This window comes from Heptranchias perlo, chromosome 11 (genome assembly GCF_035084215.1).
Source record: "Heptranchias perlo isolate sHepPer1 chromosome 11, sHepPer1.hap1, whole genome shotgun sequence".
Taxonomy (NCBI): Eukaryota; Metazoa; Chordata; class Chondrichthyes; order Hexanchiformes; family Hexanchidae; genus Heptranchias; species Heptranchias perlo.
The window spans coordinates 56,790,538-56,810,796 of NC_090335.1; the positions used below are offsets into that span (position 1 = coordinate 56,790,538).

At 41.7% G+C, this 20,259-nt stretch overlaps 1 protein-coding gene across 2 annotated transcripts in view; it reads right to left on the reverse strand.

Annotated features, from left to right (window-relative positions):
- Positions 1–20,259, reverse strand: part of tfg (trafficking from ER to golgi regulator) — a 135,237-nt gene that overhangs the window by 56,972 nt on the left and 58,006 nt on the right. For both annotated transcript variants that reach the window (XM_067993103.1, XM_067993102.1), the window contains exons 4-5: positions 19,092–19,238; positions 7,326–7,493 (exon numbers count right to left, since the gene is read on the reverse strand). In XM_067993103.1, the coding sequence (XP_067849204.1) occupies positions 7,326–7,493; positions 19,092–19,238 (315 nt within the window). The remainder of the gene's footprint in view (positions 1–7,325; positions 7,494–19,091; positions 19,239–20,259) is intronic.

The following is a 20,259-nucleotide window of genomic DNA, read 5'->3' on the forward strand; positions in this document are numbered from 1 at the left end:
ACTTAAGCATTTTCAGCGTGGGTGTTTTCACACACTCCTTACAGCCCTGGTTATTCTAAGGTGGAGCCATTTCCTGAATGGCTTTCAGTTTGTTGTGTCTCTTTGGCAACTCTCTAATTGAAGATGCCAAACCTATGTATAACAAATTACAGCTTAATTACCCAAATTCAAAGTTTAATTTCCTTCTCTTTTAAAAAAATTTTCCTTGCCCTATTTGATGACTTTCATCATGGATTTCCTTCCATCGTTGTAAATGTACCGGAGCTCTTCAACAAGAAAGTCATAGCCGACAACTGTCCAATATTCGGTAATCTCAGTCAGAAGAGTCATAATACTCAGTATGGGGAATAAGAAAATTAATTAAGCTGGTGCAGTGTAGGTTGCTCTTGAGGTTAGGATAGAGTACAGGGAACTCGACTGTAAATCTAGACACCCATTAATAAAAGTAGACATGAGTTCTTCTCCAGTACCAACACTCCTCACCGTGTTGAATTTTTAAAAAAAATCAGCCAGGAATGCAAATAATTTTTTAAAACACTTGCCACCATCACTATGCCTTAAATCAAAAGAAGGCTAAAAAAAGAATAAAACAGTCGGCACTGATGACAAAGCAACAGAACACAACATACACAGCTGAAGCAAAAACAGAAGATGTTGGAAACCCTCAGTAGGTCAGGCAGCATCTGTGGAGAGAATAGATGAATTGATGTTTCGGTACAAGCTCAATTCCAATGTTCTCTCCACAGATGTTGCTTGTCCTGCTGTTTCCGGAATGTTCTGTTATTATTTCAGATTTCCAGCATCTGCAATTTTTTGCTTTTTGTTCATACACAGCTGAAGCTCTGCTGGGCTAACAATTATATCTCCACCGATGTTATCTCAGGTCCCTTGAGCCGTTAGGCTCAGTGACTGCAAACAAAATTTAAGTCAATAGAAAGACAGACAAAAGGATGTTAAAATTTCTTTGCCAGGGAGGACTGCAGAAAATTGTCATTGTAAATTGATACTTTTTCCTATTCCAGTTTTCCACCCTTACCCCTCTTGTTTTATGTGTTTCACTGGAGTGCAGTTCCACGATGTCAGTACCTCTCCTTAAATGGCAAATGTTCATGTGTAAGCTTGTACACTAAATATTGGTCAGAGATTCAATCACTTTGGAAGGTGGGGGGGAGGGGGGGGGAATTATGCACATCATAGTTGTGCCCAATCCTTTTCTTATCCGACACAGGCACTTCCAGCATGGGATGTTGAACAGCAATCAAAAAACCCTAGTCATTTTTTGTCAGCGCCAACTCAGACTTAAACCTACTAAAAGACCCACTGCTGTCTGTCTGAGATTGATTAACACAACCTTCTGATCTGGATGGCTCCGTGCAACACAATCCTACAATTAATCGTATCGCAAAGCTACATTATCCAGGAAATCAAAATAGCCTTGTAAGCTCAAATTTGTTACCATCACCCCAGAGATTTTCCTTAAAATGCATAGATTCTGAACAGGGTGAAAAATTCAGCTACAACAGAAAGTTCATTTTTGGCACATAGTCACTCTAGGCTGATATTTAATAAATGTAAAAGAGTACCTGAATCTGATCACATACAATTACGAGTAGCTTAAAAGAAGCATCTTAAGAACTCACTAATTTTTGATCAAGTTTAGGTAAATTAAGAATTCATTTTGATGTTCATTTCAACATAACAGACTTATGTTCTATTGCAAAATAAATGGGCGGAAAATGATTTTCCTGCTCTTCATTAGTGTGCACACGTCAAGTGATAACAAAACAATTATGCTGTACTTGTCAATATAGAGTGTGGAAATTGCTTGTGCGAAACCAAAGCTCATGTTAAATTGGTAAACGGTCAGGATTGCATCTGGTTTTAATTTCATTGATATTCTTCCAAACCCAATTTCTCTACACTCCAAAATGTTTTTCTCTTATCCTCTTTCTACAGCGACCAACCTCTATACCATCCTCTTACATAGTTTTCCGGTGGGTTTCCTCCCCGCCTGCTCAGAATAGAAGGTTAAAATCAAAGTCTGTGGGAAGAGAGCGGAACGTCGGCGGGAAAGCCCCCAAAGCGATTTTAATTGCACGCTCGCCTGGCTTGTGGGGTTAAAATGGCCCCTATGCATTGCTAAGCAAATCAGATTATTAGTGACAAGAGTTTGATGTCATGATCAAGGGGCTAAAGCCAGCATAGTGTCAATGATACATGAATACACTGGCCCAGAACTCTGATGAACTGTCACTTTTATATTATAAACAATTTTACAACACCAAGTTATAGTCCAGCAATTTTATTTTAAATTCACAAGCTTTCGGAGGCTATCTCCTTCCTCAGGTGAACGATGTGGAAAAATTCACAAGCTTTCGGAGGCTATCTCCTTCCTCAGGTGAACGATGTGGAAAAATTCGCAAGTATAGTCAACCTTAATACCTTGTTTTTCATTTTCAAAATATCTATGTTTAAGGCCTACAAATAGTTACATAGAAGCTTTTTTACTCTCTTTTGGCAGCATGTGAATTCCTGTTTCTTTCAAAGTAGATTTTTTGCAACAAAGAAAATACCAATATTAAACTGAATATTCAATATTTATTTAAGCAAACTGGACAGAACATTGCATAAACTACCTCACAGCGCTAACCCAGACTGAAAGAGGGAAAAAGTAACATAATAAATTAGGATTTCTTTTAAATTATAAATGGTAAATTAAAATTTTGATTGGTTTTAAAACCATTTCAAGTGATATCAGAAATTTTACAGGAAATTCGAAATGGTTTGACCTAAAAAGCAATCATGGAGTTCCCCTTGGTTATATAGGAGAAGGGTATTATGCCAGATATTCAGCAAAGAATCTGTGAAATAATATGGACAACATGTGTGCTTTGAAAGACTTCAACGTCCAAAACACCAAAAAAAAAATCCAAGTGCCACAAGATTTATGACACAGATTAACAAATAAATGGAGAGTTGAAGCAGGGATGTGAAAAATAAATCCAGAAAAACTTCAGATACTTTGTTTCCGAGCTTTTTTTCCATTTGTCTCGTCTTCTCTTTTCCCATTGCAGCCCCAATTATTAGTCCTCTACTAAAAGTGAATCACTCCTGTGCTCGGAATTACTGACCTATGAAAGCATATCTTGTCTGTTAAGTGCATATAACAAAAAATGTCACATAGCCTAAGACTCAACTTTTTCACACCTTGGAACATACCTTGCATGTCTTTTTCTATAAATAAACTAAGTGTGCAGTATGTGATCTGAGAGCTTAAAATGATTACTGGTCTACAAAAAGCCAAAATGTGATTGAACCGATGGGCTCGCGAATGCATTCAGATCACAGAACTCCAATGACCCACTCAAGAAGTCTTTTTTTTTAAATGGTTTACAAACTGTGTTTACTGTGCACATCCTCAGCAAATACTGAATTATATGCTGTAAATGAAAGTACACGGATTTCAAGTTTCACCCTGCCCCCGTTGGTTGGAACGGAAGAGGAAAGAAAGAAAAAGAAATCACTTCACATCACGTTATTTTCAATAATATACATTGAACTGAAAATGAGGAACACTAACAAAAATTTAGGTACATGAGCTCAAGCCATTCCTTTTGAAATTTTTAAACACCCACCAGGGCATGCTGCCCTTGAAACCTTTGGGATTTATCTCTGAAGGCTGAAATTTGACAGTCACGATTGTCTGCTGTTCAATAACAACAACTTGCATTTATAAAGCCCCTTTAACATAGTAAAACATCCCAAGGTGCAGTCCTCCCTGGCACTGAGCTAAAGAAGGAGGACAGGTGACCAAAAGCTTGGTCAAAGAGGTAGGTTTTAAGGAGTGTCTTAAAGGAGAAGAGAGAGATAGAGAGGTTTAGGGAGGGAATTCCCGAGCTTAGGGCCTAGACGGCTGAAGTCAAGGCAGTCAATGATGGGGTGAAGGAAGAGGGTGGGGGAGATAGACGAGGTCAGAGTTGGAGGTGTGCAGAGTTCTAGGAGAGTTGTAGGGCTGGAGGAGGTTACAGAGATAGGGAGGGGCGAGGTCATGGAGAGACCTGAACACAAGGATGAGAACTTTAAAACCGAGGCCTTCGGGGATTGGGAGACTTTATAGGTCAGCGAGTACAGGGGTGAAGGGTGAACGGGACTTGGTGCTAGTTAGGATACTGGCAGCAAAGTCTTGGATGAGCTTAAGTTTATGGAAGCTGGGAGGCTGGCCAGAACACCATTGGAATAGTCAAGTCTGGAGGTAACTAAAGCGTGGATGAAGGTTTCAGCAGCAGGTGGGCTCAGGCAGAGGTGAAGACGGGCGATATTATGGAGGTGGACATAAGCAGTCTTGGTGGTGGAGAGGAAATGGGGTCGGGAGCTCAGCTCAGGGTCAAATAGGATGGCGAGATAGCAAACAGTCTGGTTCAACCCGAGACATTGCCAAGGAGGGAATGGAATCAGTGGCAAGGGAATGGAATTTGTTGCGGGGGCCAAAGCCAATGGCTTTGGTCTTCCCAATGTTGAAATGGAGGAAATTTTGGCTCATCCAGGACTGTATGTCAAACGAGCAAAAACCTGATTAGAGGGGTTCAAACATGGAATTGCGGGAAAGATGGGCACAGATTTGGGATGTGACAACACATTCAACCGCTTTGGAGAGGAAAGGCAGGATGGAGATGGGACGGTAGTTTGCAACGACAGAGGGTGATTTTTTTTTGAAGGGGAGGGATAATGGCAGATTTCGAAGGGAGGGGAACAGTACCCGAGGACAGGGAACCATTTACAATATTAGCTAGGATGGGGGCCAGGAAGGGAAGTTGTGTGGTCAGCAGTTTAGAGAGAATAGGGTCGAGAGAACAGGAGGTGGGTCTCAGGGACAAGATGAGCTCAGAGAGGGCATGAAGGGAGATAAGAGAGAAACTGGAGAAAGACTTCAGGGCTAGTACAGGGCTGATCATTAGGGTAGTTCGGCTTGATGGGCTAGGAGAAGGGAGGGATGTGGCAAAGGCAGTTGAATGGATGGTCGCAATCTTAGTGACAAAGAAGTCCATGAACTCCTCGCATATTGGAGGTGAGGGTGGAGGGCGCAGGGGAAAGGGGTTTGAAGAGATGGTTGGTAGTGCAGAAAAGAAGCCGGGGGTTATCTTTGCATTCAAGGATGATCCTGGAATAGTGAGCAGTTTTGGCAGAGGACAGCAGGGCTCGATAGCACTTTATCAGGTCCAGCAGGATCTGACGGTGAATGGCAAAACCAGTTGTGCACCATAAACTTTCAAATCTGCATCCTTTGGATTTAAGGGAGCGAAGATGGGGATCATACCAAGGGGAACGACCAAGGTGCGAGACAGTAATGGTTTTACTTGGACAAGGTGAGGGTGTGATTGATAAGATCAGTAGCTGTCGAAGTATCGTGGTGAATGGAGGTCCAAAGGCTAGATAGTTGGGAATTTAAAAGTGCCGTTATAAGTGAAGTGAGGGAAGAGTTTTTTCCGGGGCGGACAGAAGTAAGTGGGGTTGGAAGTGGGGAGGGGGTTTAAGTGGTGAGGGATACAAGGAAGTGATGAGAGATGGCCTTAACTATGATTGAGACGAAGGGAATAGAGAGGCCACTTGAGATGGCATGGTCGAGAAGGTGGCAGTGAATATGGGTAGGAGAGTTTATATGGAGGGAAAGAGTAAGGGAGGTCAGGAGGACAGTGAACTCAAAGAGGGCAAAGTGAGTTGAAATGGAGGTTGAAATCACAGAGGATGAGAAGTCGCTTGGGTGCAGAGGCTGAGGGAGAAAAGCAGCGAGGGTATCTTGGTGAGAAACTTGGCCTGGGGCTTGGGCGGGCGGTAGGGAACAAGGATTTTAAGAGAGCGCCGAGGGGGGTGGAAAAAGGTGAGGTGCTCAAAAGAGAAAATGCCAGGAGTAGGCGTAGTCCACACTGCCAGCATCCAGTCTGCCAGTTTATTTTCTAATTCTAGACACTTTCCTTTTGAGTATCTTAAGAGCTTAATGTAACCCCTCCTTCTCAGAAACACTTTCAGTGGAATCAAATTAATGTCAAATTCTCATAAAACACCTCCAAACTCTATCTTGCTCTGTGCTAGCTGTCCTCAGGGTTATATTTAGGGCACACATATTCAAAGTAACAAACTTAACTTCTTATAACTTCAGTGAAAATCAATTAATACAACATATTACAGAGCATAAGCAGAGGGGCCAGCACCTGCTGTATGCTCCCACAAGGAAGTGTTGGCAAAGTGGGATCAAAAACTCCCTAAATAAACTCTAAAAATTTGTCTCCACTCAATTGTTCCGAGTTCCCAGATGCTATTTAAAAGGGCAAGAACTTGAAATTACATTGTACTTAGTTAACTTGTTAGCATATGGCAGTAAGACTGAGAGCAGAGAGGAAGCTGCTGGATTTTGTCTTACTCCCACAGTCTGTCATAGATACCTTGGGAAAATATACACATTATAAGCCAGAAAATGGTCATTTTTGTGATTGAACCAATCAGATTCTACTACCAAAGAGCATTTTCTGTGGCAAACAAGTGCTATGACAGTTCCCAGATTGCCCTTCAGCTAAGCCTCTGCTTGGTCCCACTCCAGGCTTCAGGACCTGCCCTGGGTCCCTCTCCCACAGTTCTTAATCTTTAGTTGACAAATCCAATAATTATACAAGGCAAAAAAGAAACATAGGATGAAAATAAGTAATCTTTTACACCCACCTAACAAAGCTTTTCAGGGTGGAATTTGAGGTCATATGGTTAACTAGCCATTCAAATACGAGTTTTATTGCCTCAGAAATAAATAAAAATTCCAGCAGTATAAATCCAAGGACCATCTGTACTTCTACAGCATAATCTCTCCACATGTTCAGTCAATAAAAATGTTCACAGTTCATGATTCTTGCTATTACAAGATACTTTGGTTTGTTTATTTAATCTCTGCATGGCAACTAAACATATAAACAAAGAGACAGTTCCAGTTACTTAGATGATACATTATTGATGAGGGACTTGGACAAATGATTCTCAGGGTGCCAGCCCAGAAACCATACAGAAGCAATAATGTATTACAGTGACAATTTAATTACTTTTTTTTGTAAAGTTTTTTTTAAAAATGAGGGACAAATTGGTATTTGTAGAAAGATACGGATTTTCAGCCTGTCCAATTTCATAAAAATCAAGTTTGCAAGTTATTTTACAGTGTAGTTTTTAAGCCATTTGCATTAGCTGGCCTCATATTTTAAAATCCCATAGTTGCAGTTTTGGTAATGAAAATTATTTTTTTTAATAAAAAGATTACTGGTATACTTCTGAAGCTGATTCAAGGCACCTACCCGAAACCTGGTCTTCAGTCAGGCCAAATGATGACATTACATTCTTGTTGATTTCATCTTGATTTTTTAAAGGATCAAAAGCAGACATGCTGGCAGCACTAACAGGAACTGGCTGCTTAATTGTGGAGTCTGGTGCCACGGGCTTTCCATCCCTTCCATCAACTGCATCTGTAACAAAGCACAAAACTAAAGACATGTCTTGGCTACTTAATAAAAATACAGGAACTTGCATGTAGCAGGATCATAACCAGTTTTCCCAACTGCTTTTATAAGAAATGAGCAACCATATATAAAACTGATGAAAATCAATAATGGGTTGGTGGAAGGGGACAAAGAGGGGAGGTATTTGAAAACAATCATGTGCACAGAGCTACACTCGTACTAATACTCATCTGTTGGTATTTCTATGCTCTGCTGGACACTGTGACCCACTCTTAAACTGAACATGCAGGCTTTTTTGATATGAAACAATTATATCATTACCAAGTTTGCAATTTTATTCCATATAATAGTGGAAATCTTCTCCTGTGAACTGTTAAACTGGAAAAGAAAACTCAGCGCAAAGACTGCAAAAAAATCACTACGTAATGAAGAGAAAAAAACATTAACCAACTGACACAAACGTCATCCTACCAAATGAAAGATCTGTGGAGAGCTGTGCCAAATCCAGCCCTCCACCTGTCCTTAAAAAAAACCATTTTACTGAGCCACATGGGAATCTGCAATTTTTAAATACCAAAACTTCCAGGACCCAAACATCTTGAAGATCTTAGTTGTCCACAAAACTGTTGAAACTTTTCCCCAAGTGGTAAAGCCACCAGAATGAGTGGGAGAAAGGCCGGGGAGGGGGTGGTGGGAAGAGAAAAACTGACACTAAGTGAATGTTGAGTGACTTTAATGATATTATCTAGGTAATCCCAGTGCAGTATGTTTGAATCAAAATAAGCTCTGCCTTCCTTTAGAGAGTGAACATCAATAACATGGCCAGTTGAGCCAGCCTCTGGACCACACCTACTGCTATTCCTTGGAACGTTCCCGTTCACCCTCAAATTGCTCTTCAGGGAAATTGCTGGTAGTGTTTGTAGGTAAGTAGGGAGTTCAGAGACTCAAGTGTTTGTAATATGCCCCACGCTGCGCACCATATCTTGCCTTGAGGTCATCAAACTGAAAATTGTTGCAAGAATTTAGTCGTCTGCTTAATGATTCACATGAACCAAGGTGACTCTGACAAACACAAGTGCCTGTCTGACACCAGTATCACACTGCAATATATGCTGTTAGATAAATTTAACCAAGTAAATTATGCTAAACCTTTATAAATCACTGGTTAGGCCTCAACTGGAGCATTGGGGCACCACACTTTAGGAAGGATGTCAAGGCCTTGGAGAGGGTGCAGAGATTTACTAGCATGGTACCAAGGATGAGGGACTTCAGTTATGTGGAGAGACTAGAGAATCTGAAATTGTTCTCCTTAGAGCCGAGCAGGTTAAAGGGAGATTTAATAGAGGTGTTCAAAATTATGAGGGGTTATGGTAGAGTACATAGGGAGAAACTTTCCAATGGCAGAAGGATCGGTAACCAGGCAACACAGATTTAAGGTAATTGGCAAAAGAACCAGAGGGAAGATGTGGAGAATTTTTTTTTATGCAACAAGTTGTTATGGTCTGGAATGCACTGCCTGAAAGGGTGGTAGAAGGAGATTCAATAGTAACTTTCAAAAGGGAATTGGATAGATACTTGAAAGGGAAAAAATTGCAGGGCTAAGGGGAAAGAGCAGTGGAGTGGGACTAATTGGATAGCTCTTTCAAAGAGCCTGGACAGGCATGTTGGGCTGAATGGCCTCCATCTGTGCGTTATGATTCTGAGGCAAAAGAAACAGATGCAAGTAAAATAATATGACTGTTGTTAAAACAATTAGCATTCTGAAAAGCAATTTAAATATGCCCACAATTGGGCACAATACTCTAGCTGAGGCCTAACCAGTGATTCATTAAGGCTTACCATAATTTCCTTGCTCTTGTACTCTATGCCACATAAAAGATTATTACTTAAGATAAAAAATCACGGGATTGGGGGTAATATTCTGGCATGGGTGGAGGATTGGTTATCGAACAGGAAGCAGAGAGTTGGGATAAATGGTTCATTTTCGGACTGGCAACCAGTAACCAGTGGTGTTCCACAGGGGTCGGTGCTGGGTCCCCAACTCTTTACAATCTATATTAACGATTTGGAGGAGGGGACCGAGTGCAACATATCAAAATTTGCAGATGATACAAAGATGGGAGGGAAAGTAGAGAGTGAGGAGGACATAAAAAACCTGCAAGGGGATATAGACAGGCTGGGTGAGTGGGCGGAGATTTGGCAGATGCAATATAATATTGGAAAATGTGAGGTTATGCACTTTGGCAGGAAAAATCAGAGAGCAAGTTATTTTCTTAATGGCGAGAGACTGGAAAGTACTGCAGTACAAAGGGATCTGGGGGTCCTAGTGCAAGAAAATCAAAAAGTTGGTATGCAGGTGCAGCAGGTGATCAAGAAAGCCAACGGAATGTTGGCTTTTATTGCTAGGGGGATAGAATATAAAAACAAGGAGGTATTGCTGCAGTTATATAAGGTATTGGTGAGACCGCACCTGGAATACTGCATACAGTTTTGGTCTCCATACTTAAGAAAAGACATACTTGCTCTCGAGGCAGTACAAAGAAGGTTCACTCGGTTAATCCCGGGGATGAGGGGGCGGACATATGAGGAGAGGTTGAGTAGATTGGGACTCTACTCATTGGAGTTCAGAAGAATGAGAGGCGATCTTATTGAAACATATAAGATTGTGAAGGGTCTTGATCGGGTGGATGCAGTAAGGATGTTCCCAAAGATGGGTGAAACTAGAACTAGGGGGCATAATCTTAGAATAAGGGGCTGCTCTTTCAAAACTGAGATGAGGAGAAACTTCTTCACTCAGAGGGTGGTAGGTCTGTGGAATTTGCTGCCCCAGGAAGCTGTGGAAGCTACATCATTAGATAAATTTAAAACAGAAATAGACAGTTTCCTAGAAGTAAAGGGAATTAGGGGTTATGGGGAGCGGGCAGGAAATTGGACATGAAGCTGAGTTCGGATCGGTCAATGCCCTGTGGGTGGCGGAGAGGGCCCAGGGGCTATGTGGCCGGGTCCTGCTCCGACTTCTTGTGTTCTTTAGATTTGTGGTTGGGATCAGATCAGCCATGATCTTATTGAATGGCGGAGCAGGCTCGAGGGGCCGATTGGCCTACTCCTGCTCCAATTTCTTATGTTCTTATGTTCTTATGCCTCTATTTATAAAGGCAAGGATCCCATATGCTTTTATAAACAGCATCATCAACTTGTCCTGCCACCTTCAAATATTTGTGTATGTGAACCCCCAGGTCTCTCTGTTCCTGCACCCTTTTTAAAATTGCACCATTTAATTTATATTGCTTCTCCTCATTTTTCCTTCCAAAATGCATCAGTTCACACTTCTCTCCATTAAATTTCATCTGCCATTTGTCTGCCCATTTCACTAGTCTGTCTAGGTCCTCCTGAAGACTGCAACCATCCTCTTCAATGTTAACGACATTTCCAAGCTTTGTATCATCTGCAAACTTTGAAATTATGGGCCCTATACCCAAGTCTAGTCATTGATATATATCAACAAGAGGTCCTAATATCAAAAGGTCCTAATACTGATCTCTGGGGGACACCACTGTATACTTCCCTCCAATCTCTTTGCCTCCTTAAAAAATGTAAATTTTCTAAAATCCTTTATCCCTTTCACAATTCGAACATAAATATTCAACAATTTGCATTTATACAGAGCCTTTAACGTAGACAAGCAAGACAAGGGGCTTCACAGGAGTGTAATCAGAAAAAATAGGTAAGACAAAGGAGGATATATTGGGACAAGTGACCAAAATTGTGGTCAAACAGGTGGGTACTAAGGAAGATCTTAAAGGAGGAGAGGAATGTGGAGGGGTTTAGGGAGGGAATTCCAGAGCATGGAGTGTCTACTGCTTCCCCCTCCCTTTCCTCTAGCCCACCAAGCCAAATTTCATTGGGGGAGGGTGGAGGGTGGGGTGAGGTTAGAGGGGACATCTGCTGAATTGTTTCAGAAAGAACACTTCTGGTCACCTTGGTCATTTTCTATTCTTTATCTCCACCAACCTTTGATGTCAGTTACTAGTATAGATCAAGTATCTCATATCTGCTCCATATTGCAACTTGCAGCATTCCTAGCAGGGCAGGTAAGTGGATTACCAATTATCACGTAAATATCTAAACTGCCTTAATGTCTGTATGTCAGGACATTGTCCCCGAAATGTTGAGCAGTATTTTACTTACAAGACATCTGATCTCTAATTTCAACTTTCAGCACAAACAAAAACATTTGTGCGATAGTTGACTTTTGTTGAGGGATTTTGGATGAAACTCCCCCATTTTGATGGGGGACTTTCATCATTTAAGTAAAAACTTAGGGGGATTCCCCCTCATGCTTTATGTTGATCCATTGTTACAATGAATGAATAGTGAATGTTGATGACATCATGGAACTGACCTGACTTGGAGTAGTTACGCAGATCATAAAACATTGAGGGAACCAATTTAAAATCATTCGGTATTAACTCCAGCTGCTTCAGAAATCTAGCAGTTTTAACTGCATGCTAATTTACTTCTCACAATGCCAGGCTTCCCTACAATAAGAATTCAGCGCAGCCTCTAAAATTGAACAGAAAAAGATTTCTTTACACCAGTTTTATTCTTTTTGTAAAAATCCAAATGGAACAGATACCAAACAAAAAAAAACAGAAGAGATGTGGCAGTTAGTTATATATTTTTAAGTAAACTATCAAAGTATGTTGCCAGAAGCTCAAATATGATGTGCTTTTGAGAGTTAGCATATCATTTCAAACTGGTATTTTTTTCCACATATAGAGTGCTCCAGATCCCAACTGTTTCATCACAAGGAGGTAGGAAGGTTGATTCTTTTGACCAAGGATGATGATGAAACTCCCTCCTTAAACTAAAACTCACCCTAAAATACAAATATGTTTCATGGAAAAAAATAAAAAGTGTGTATTTTAAGGAAAGTTTTACATGGGCTAAAAGTTCAAACACAGTAGATACAGATTAAGAAGGCCATTCGTCTCATTTTTGCTCATCCATCCCAAAAGAACAGTCCCTTCATCAATAGCATCCAGCTATTAAAGCATCCTAGATTTTTTGCCTCCACTACGCTGAACAAACCACTCTTTATTTGAAGAACTTTCAAATAGCGGTTCTAATCGTTTCTTTTGCTAGTCTAAATCTGTGCCCCCTTGCCCTACTTTTACAGGTTAATTGGAAATAGTAGGGCCGATTTCAACCCCCCACGGCGGGAAAAGTGTGTGCGGGGAGTTAAAGTACTGTCTGTGCATGTTCCCCCCACCCACCTCCCCCCGCCGCCCTTCCTGTGCCATTCCCGACACCCATTTTAACTGACCTGTTTGTGACTGCACGTAAGACATGCACCTAGCGGAGTCCTAATTAAAAGGTCAAAGCCAGGTTCCAATTATGTCATTCTCCTCCCTCCTCTCCCCCCCCCCCACCCCCCCCCCACACCACCCCCACCACCACTGCATTTTAACTCCAATTTGCAGATGCTCTGGCTACTCTCGGATCCACCAGCTCCTGAAACAGTATAAAAGGGGGTTCCTAGCTGCAGCACACTGCATCATTGGATCTTTTGCTGTCTCAATTCCCCTGAGTGTTTCAAGCATACAGATCGTGACCTCTACTCTTTAATTGTATTAAAAACCTTTAGTCAGGTGTCTCTTATAATGGGAGCCATTCATGCTTTTTTCTTCTGGATTGTGGAAGACTTGACAGAGGAGGAGCTGCAGCCTCAGCAAGCGCCAATCACTAACAGTTGAGCGTCTCAAAATACATCAGGCGAGGGGGGCTATGCGCAGGAGGCCATATCCAACATACAGGATCTACATGACTCACCTTTACCTGGACCTAACTGAGGGGCAGCACAGGAGGAGGCTGTGCTTCTCCAGGCTGGCTGTCTCAGACCTCTGCAACCTCCTGCAACACAACCTGCTGGCCCAGGGGGATCATGTCCTGCCAGTGGCCTTCAAGGTCACCAGAGCCCTGAATTTTTAAACCACTGGATGCTTTCAGTCTGCAACAGGAGACATTAGTTGCATCTCTCAGTCTGCAGTTCACAGCTGCGTTAAGTAACAGTAAAATCTTTAAGAGGTGCATCCCCATTTTAAGTTGAGTCGGTGAAGGCGCTGGTCATGTAGGTAGGTTGCCCGATTCTGCAGGTGATTGGGAGGGCAGCCCGCCCTTCAAATGTTAACGATGCCCAAAAGTTAAAATAGTGCGGGCCTCATGCTGACAATGTCATGGCAGCTTGCCATCTACCCCCGCGTGCATGATACCTACCTCGCGTTAACATCAACCCTAGCAATCTGAATTTACCTTTTCTATGCCATTTACTAGCTTGCCTTTTCTCTCAGTTGCTGGCTTTCAAGGCTGAAAAGCCCAAGTTTCACCAGAACTCAATAGACTATGAGAGTAAACTTGCAAGGAACATAGAAGCGGACTGTAAAAGCTTCTAAAGTATGTAAAAAGAAAAAGATTAGTGAAGACAAATGTAGGTCCCTTACAGTCAGAAACGGGAGAATTTATAATGGGGGAACAAGGAAATGGCAGAGCAATTTTTTTTTTATTTGTTCATGGGATGTGGGCTTCGCTGGCAAGACCAGCATTTATTGCCCATCCCTAATTGCCCTTGAGAAGGTGGTGGTGAGCCGCCTTCTTGAACCGCTGCAGTCCGTGTGGTGAAGGTTCTCCCACAGTGCTGTTAAGTAGGGAGTTCCAGGATTTTGACCCAGTGACAATGAAGGAACGGCGATATATTTCCAAGTCGGGATGGTGTGTGACTAGGAGGGGAACGTGCAGGTGGTGTTGTTCCCATGTGCCTGCTGCCCTTGTCCTTCTAGGTGGTCGAGGTCGTGGGTTTGGGAGGTGCTGTCGAAGAAGCCTTGGCGAGTTGCTGCAGTGCATCCTGTGGATGGTACACACTGCAGCCACTGGTGGAGGGAATAAATGTTTAGGGTGGTGGATGGGGTGCCAATCAAGCAGGCTGCGTTGTCCCGGATGGTGTCAAGCTTCTTGAGTGTTGTTGGAGCTGCACTCATCCAGGCAAGTGGAGCGTATTCCATCACAATCCTAACTTGTGCCTAAACTAATTAAACAAATACTTTGGTTCTGTCTTCACCTAAGAGGTCACAAGTAATTTACCAGAAATGCTAAGAAACCAAGGGTCTAGTGAGAAGGAGGAATTAAAGGAAATTAGTATTCGTAAAAAAATAGTGCAGGAGAAATTAATGGGATTGAAAGCCGATAAATCCCCAGGGCCTGATAATCTGCATCCCAGAGCACTAAAAGAGGTAGTCATGGAAATAGTGGAAGCATTGGTTGCCATCTTCCAAAATTCTACAGATTATGGAACAAATCCTGCAGATTGGAGGGTAGCAAATGTAACCCCACTATTTAAAAAAGGAGGGAGAGAGAAAACAGGGAACTACAGACTGGTTAGTCTAACATCAGTAGTAGGGAAAATGCTAGAGTCTATTATAAATGATGCGATAACAGGACACTTAAAAAAAAATATGAACAGGATTAGACAAAGTTAACATGGATTTATGAAAGGGAAATCGTAATTGACAAACCTACTGGAATTTTTTTTGAGGATGTAACTGGTAGAATAGTTAAGGGAGAACCAGTGGATGTGGTGTATTTGGATTTTCAGAAGTCCCACACAAGAGGTTAGTGTGCAAAATTAAAGCATATGGGATTGGGGGTAATATACTAGCATGGATTGAAAATTGGTTAACAGACAGAAAAGAGAGTAGGAATAAATGGGTCTTTTTCAGGGTGGCAGGCAGTGACTAGTGGGGTACCGCAGGGATCAATGCCTGGGCCCCAGCTATTCACAATATATATCAATAATTTGGATAAGGGAGCCAAATATCATATTTCCACGTTTGCTGAAGAAATAAAACTAGGTGGGGTTGTGAGTTGTGAGGAGGATGCAAAGAGGCTTCTCGGTGATTTAGACAAGTTGAGTGAGTGGGCAAGTACATAGTAGTTGCAGTGTAATGTGGATAAATGTGAAGTTATCCACTTTGGAAGGAAAAACAGAAAGGCAGAATATTATTTAAATGGTGATAGATTGGCAAATGTTGATGTACAAAGGCACCTGGGTGTCCTTGTACACCAGTCACTGAAAGCACTAAAATTCTGACAGGGCTAGACAGACTGGATGCAGGGAGGTTGTTTCCCCTGGCTAGGGGAGACGAGAACGAGGGGTCACAGTCTTTGGATACGGGGTAGGACATTTAGGACTGAGATGAGGAGAAATTTCATTACTCAGTGGTGAACATGTGGAATTCTCTACCACAGAAAGCCAAGTCACTGAATATATTTAAGATGGAGATAGATAGATTTCTAGACACAGAAGGCATCAAGGGGTATGGGGAAGAGAGCAGGAATATGGTATCGAGATAGAGGATAAGACTTGATCATATTGAATGGCGGAGCAGGCTCGAAGGGCCGAATGGCCTACTCCTGCTCCTATTTTCTATGTTTCAATGTCTGGTATCTGTGAATCAGTTGCTGTTACTGCATCGCCAGGCTTTCAATGTCTTCTATATGTCTTGGTGACCAAAAGCTGGATATACCAGCAAGCATGTGATTCAACCACAGCAGTGCAGAATTTAAAGCGCAACTTACACAGTGTTGTTTTCGCAATATAGTTCAGCATTCGATTTGTTTTGCTGAATGGTGCCTTGCAGTGACTGGGCATGTTACGTCTGCTAACATTCCTCAATCATTTTTACTTTCACCTGTTTCTATTTCAATACCATTTATACAGCACTTATAGAGTCATAGAGTCATACAGCACGGATAGAGGCCCTTCGGCCCATCGTGTCCGCGCCGGCCATCAAGCCCTGTCTACTCTAATCCCATATTCCAGCATTTGGTCCGTAGCCTTGTATGCTATGGCATTTCAAGTGCTCATCCAAATGCTTCTTGAATGTTGTGAGGGTTCCTGCCTCCACAACCCTTTCAGGCAGTGAGATCCAGACTCCAACCACCCTCTGCGTGAAAAAGTTCTTTCTCAAATCCCCTCTAAACCTCCCGCCTTTTACCTTGAATCTATGTCCCCTTGTTATAGAACCCTCAACGAAGGGAAAAAGCTCCTTAGTATCTATCCTATCTGTGCCCCTCATAATTTTGTACACCTCAATCATGTCCCCCCTCAGCCTCCTCTGCTCCAAGGAAAACAAACCCAATCTTCCCAGTCTCTCTTCATAGCTGAAGCGCTCCAGTCCTGGTAACATCCTGGTGAATCTCCTCTGCACCCTCTCCAAAGCGATCACATCCTTCCTGTAGTGTGGCGACCAGAACTGCACACAGTACTCCAGCTGTGGCCTAACCAGTGTTTTATACAGCTCCATCATAACCTCCTTGCCCTTATATTCTATGCCTCGGCTAATAAAGGCAAGTATCCCATATGCCTTCTTTACCACCTTATCTACCTGTTCCGCCGCCTTCAGGGATCTGTGAACTTGCACACCAAGATCCCTCTGACCCTCTGTCTTGCCTAGGGTCCTCCCATTCATTGTGTATTCCCTTGCCTTGTTAGTCCCTCCAAAGTGCATCACCTCGCACTTTTCCGGGTTAAATTCCATTTGCCACTGTTCTGCCCATCTGACCAACCCATCTATATCGTCCTGCAGACTGAGGCTATCCTCCTCGCTATTTACCACCCTACCAATTTTTGTATCATCAGCGAACTTACTGATCATACCTTTTACATTCATATCCAAGTCATTAATGTAGACCACAAACAGCAAGGGACCCAGCACCGATCCCTGTGGTACCCCACTGGCCACAGGCTTCCAGTCACAAAAACAACCTTCGACCAACACCCTCTGCCTTCTGCCACTAAGCCAGTTTTGTATCCAAAGTGCCAAGGCACCCTGGATTCCATGGGCTCGTACCTTCTTGACCAGTCTCCTGTGGGGGACTTTATCGAAGGCCTTACTGAAATCCATGTATACCACATCCACTGCGTCACCCCCTCAAAAAATTCAATCAAATTAGTCAGACATGATCTTCCCTTGACAAAGCCATGTTGACTATCCCTGATTAATCCTTGCTTCTCCAAGTGGAGACTAATTTTGTCCTTCAGAATTTTTTCCAATAATTTTCCTACCACTGATGTTAGGCTCACTGGCCTGTAGTTCCCCAGTTTTTCCCTACTCCCAGTGTCACCCAGTTTTCCTCCCCCGCAGTGTGCAATTCTTGCACTTGCCTATACTAAATTTCATTCGGCACCATTCCACCCACTTTATCTCTTGAGGTCATTGGCTGCTTTCTCAGATTCAACATCCCCCATCGATTGTTATCATTTCAGCGCTTCTGATTCGGTGTCAGTTATATAAATTAGAAATGGTAGAGGTCATAACACCAATCCCTGAGGCACCACAGACAGCATTTCTCCCCATTCTGACATCACTCCTGCTAACTAAATACTGCTTCCCACCCTTGAGCCGATTTCTTATCCGTACTTTGAACTCGCACCACTTTAAGCTCGAACTTTTGTGGAACTTTTGTCAAAAGCCTTTAGGAACTCTAGATACACCACATTGTAGTATTTTCTACAGTACACTTACAATGTCACTTCCTCAAAGTCACAGAGGTTGACCAGAAGTACATTCTGCATTTTAAGCAAATTGCTTTTTGTTAAGCAAATAATAACTTCAAAAAAATTGAAAAGGCAGAAGAAATGAAAATCAGAAAAATTCAATGAAATTAAAGCTTAAAATAAATGCAAAATTACACATGCGGCACATTCCTCTGCTTGTATTCATGATGATGTTTAGGTTGGTAAAATTCACAGCATTATAGATGTTTAAGCAGATTTTACATTTTACAATACAGCTGGTGAAACCAAAATACTTTGGTAGAAGAGCATTGTTATAAAAGGATGACTGCTTCTTCCAAGCTGCAGCAAAAAAAAATTCCATTTCCTCAGTTTAATCGTGGCAATTTTGGATGACTTTTTATTCCAACAAAAACATTAATACTGTAGAGACATATTTTTCCAAACGTCTTCTGTCTGAAGATTTGTTCGGGCCTTTCACACATTCTGGTAAAAGTAACAGTATCGGCTACTGTAATTTGAGAAACAAAATGCATTCATTATATAAAACCAGCCTCAGTATGCTTTTTGAAGAATGCATCTTGAAGAATGCATTCTGTGTGTGTGCGTCTGCACACACACACACTGAAAAAATAAAATCTCAAGCACTGCACCTATAAAACTGTTTACTTGTAAACTTTACTTAACAGAGGGTGGTGAAGTTAGAACAGCACACAACAGTGAATTAATTGGATTGACAAGATTTTTTTTATGAATCTGGATACCTTCCTGGGCAGCAAAATTTTCTCCTTCAACTGTTATTTCACACAGAATGTTAAAGTCATTATGTACCTATTGTACATCTGGGAATCAGTTACAAATGTGCAGTAAAACCAAGAATACTTCAGATTTCCATAAAACGTGTGTTAATGCACTCAATGAAAAGTAAATGCACAAATTACTGATTTAACAAAACACATGGATTGTACGTTATAGGCTTTGACACAACAGATGTTTAAGAGGAGCACGGAAGCAAGACCAATAATCCTACGTACCGTTTTCAGGGATGTTGGCAGAAAGACCTGGTTCACTGGGTGGCTCCAAGCTATCCAACAGTCGGTTCACCTTATTCCGAAGTTCTATGAGTTCCCGGCGAAGATATTTAACTTGATTCGACTCCAACGGTCGTGGCTGTCCATTTACTATTTTAAAAATAAACAAAAATAACTCACTAAATATCAATAGTGCCATAGATCAGTTATGGCAAAAAAAAAGGCATGGTATATCTGTAGACAGCTCAGCTTTTATGATTTGAACATATGATTATGATGCATCATATAGCCATAAGTCTTTTAGGATCTCAAGATTCCCATTTATAAATATCTACGTGCACTCTTAAAGCCAAAACAGTGGGAGTATAAGCGTTTAGGTAAAATGCGATTTGCTCCATATGGAATGCCCCTGCAATATTGACACACTCCCAGGGATGCCGATCCTAACTTACATAAGACTGTCAGCTTTCCAAAGGGAAACCATATTGCCAATGCAGAAAATGCTTTTTTTAAAAATTAAAAAGTGACAAATAATATATTAGCAAGTCAACAATTACAGAACATACGCCCCCACCTTCAGGTCCAAGGGCACTAGTGTGAAAACTTATGCTCTACACCAAGGTGACTCTCTCACCCGCACTTATTATTTCATCATTTCAGATTTAAGAAGAAAACAGCAGTGCAAGTACTCTGGATTTTACAAAACAAATAGTTCACGGGTTACGTTACACTTTTTAGGGGCACGGGTAAGGGTTGGGGAGAAAAACAAAAATAACTTACCCCATTTCTCCACCCCAAAAGAGTTCTTTTACTTAAAAAAAAGTTTTCACTGTTTCTTCCCTTGTTACAGAATGTGTCATTGTAGACATATCCCGAAAGACAATAAAGCTGGGACATGAGCTACTAATGATCACCATAATGCAGGTTATATAATCGCATAATTAAGCATCAACTACATTAACCATCAAACCCAATACAACCCTTATTGCTCTTAACACAACCAATCGCAATTGAAAGTTGACAATGTTGGTTGAGGGATAATGATTGCAAGCATACCAGAATAACTGCAATAAGTTAAATATCATATACATACACGCACCCCATTATTTTTGCCATTATAAGCGGTAATTTTACAACCTTTGCCTGCCATCTGAAATCCTGATAGTAAACC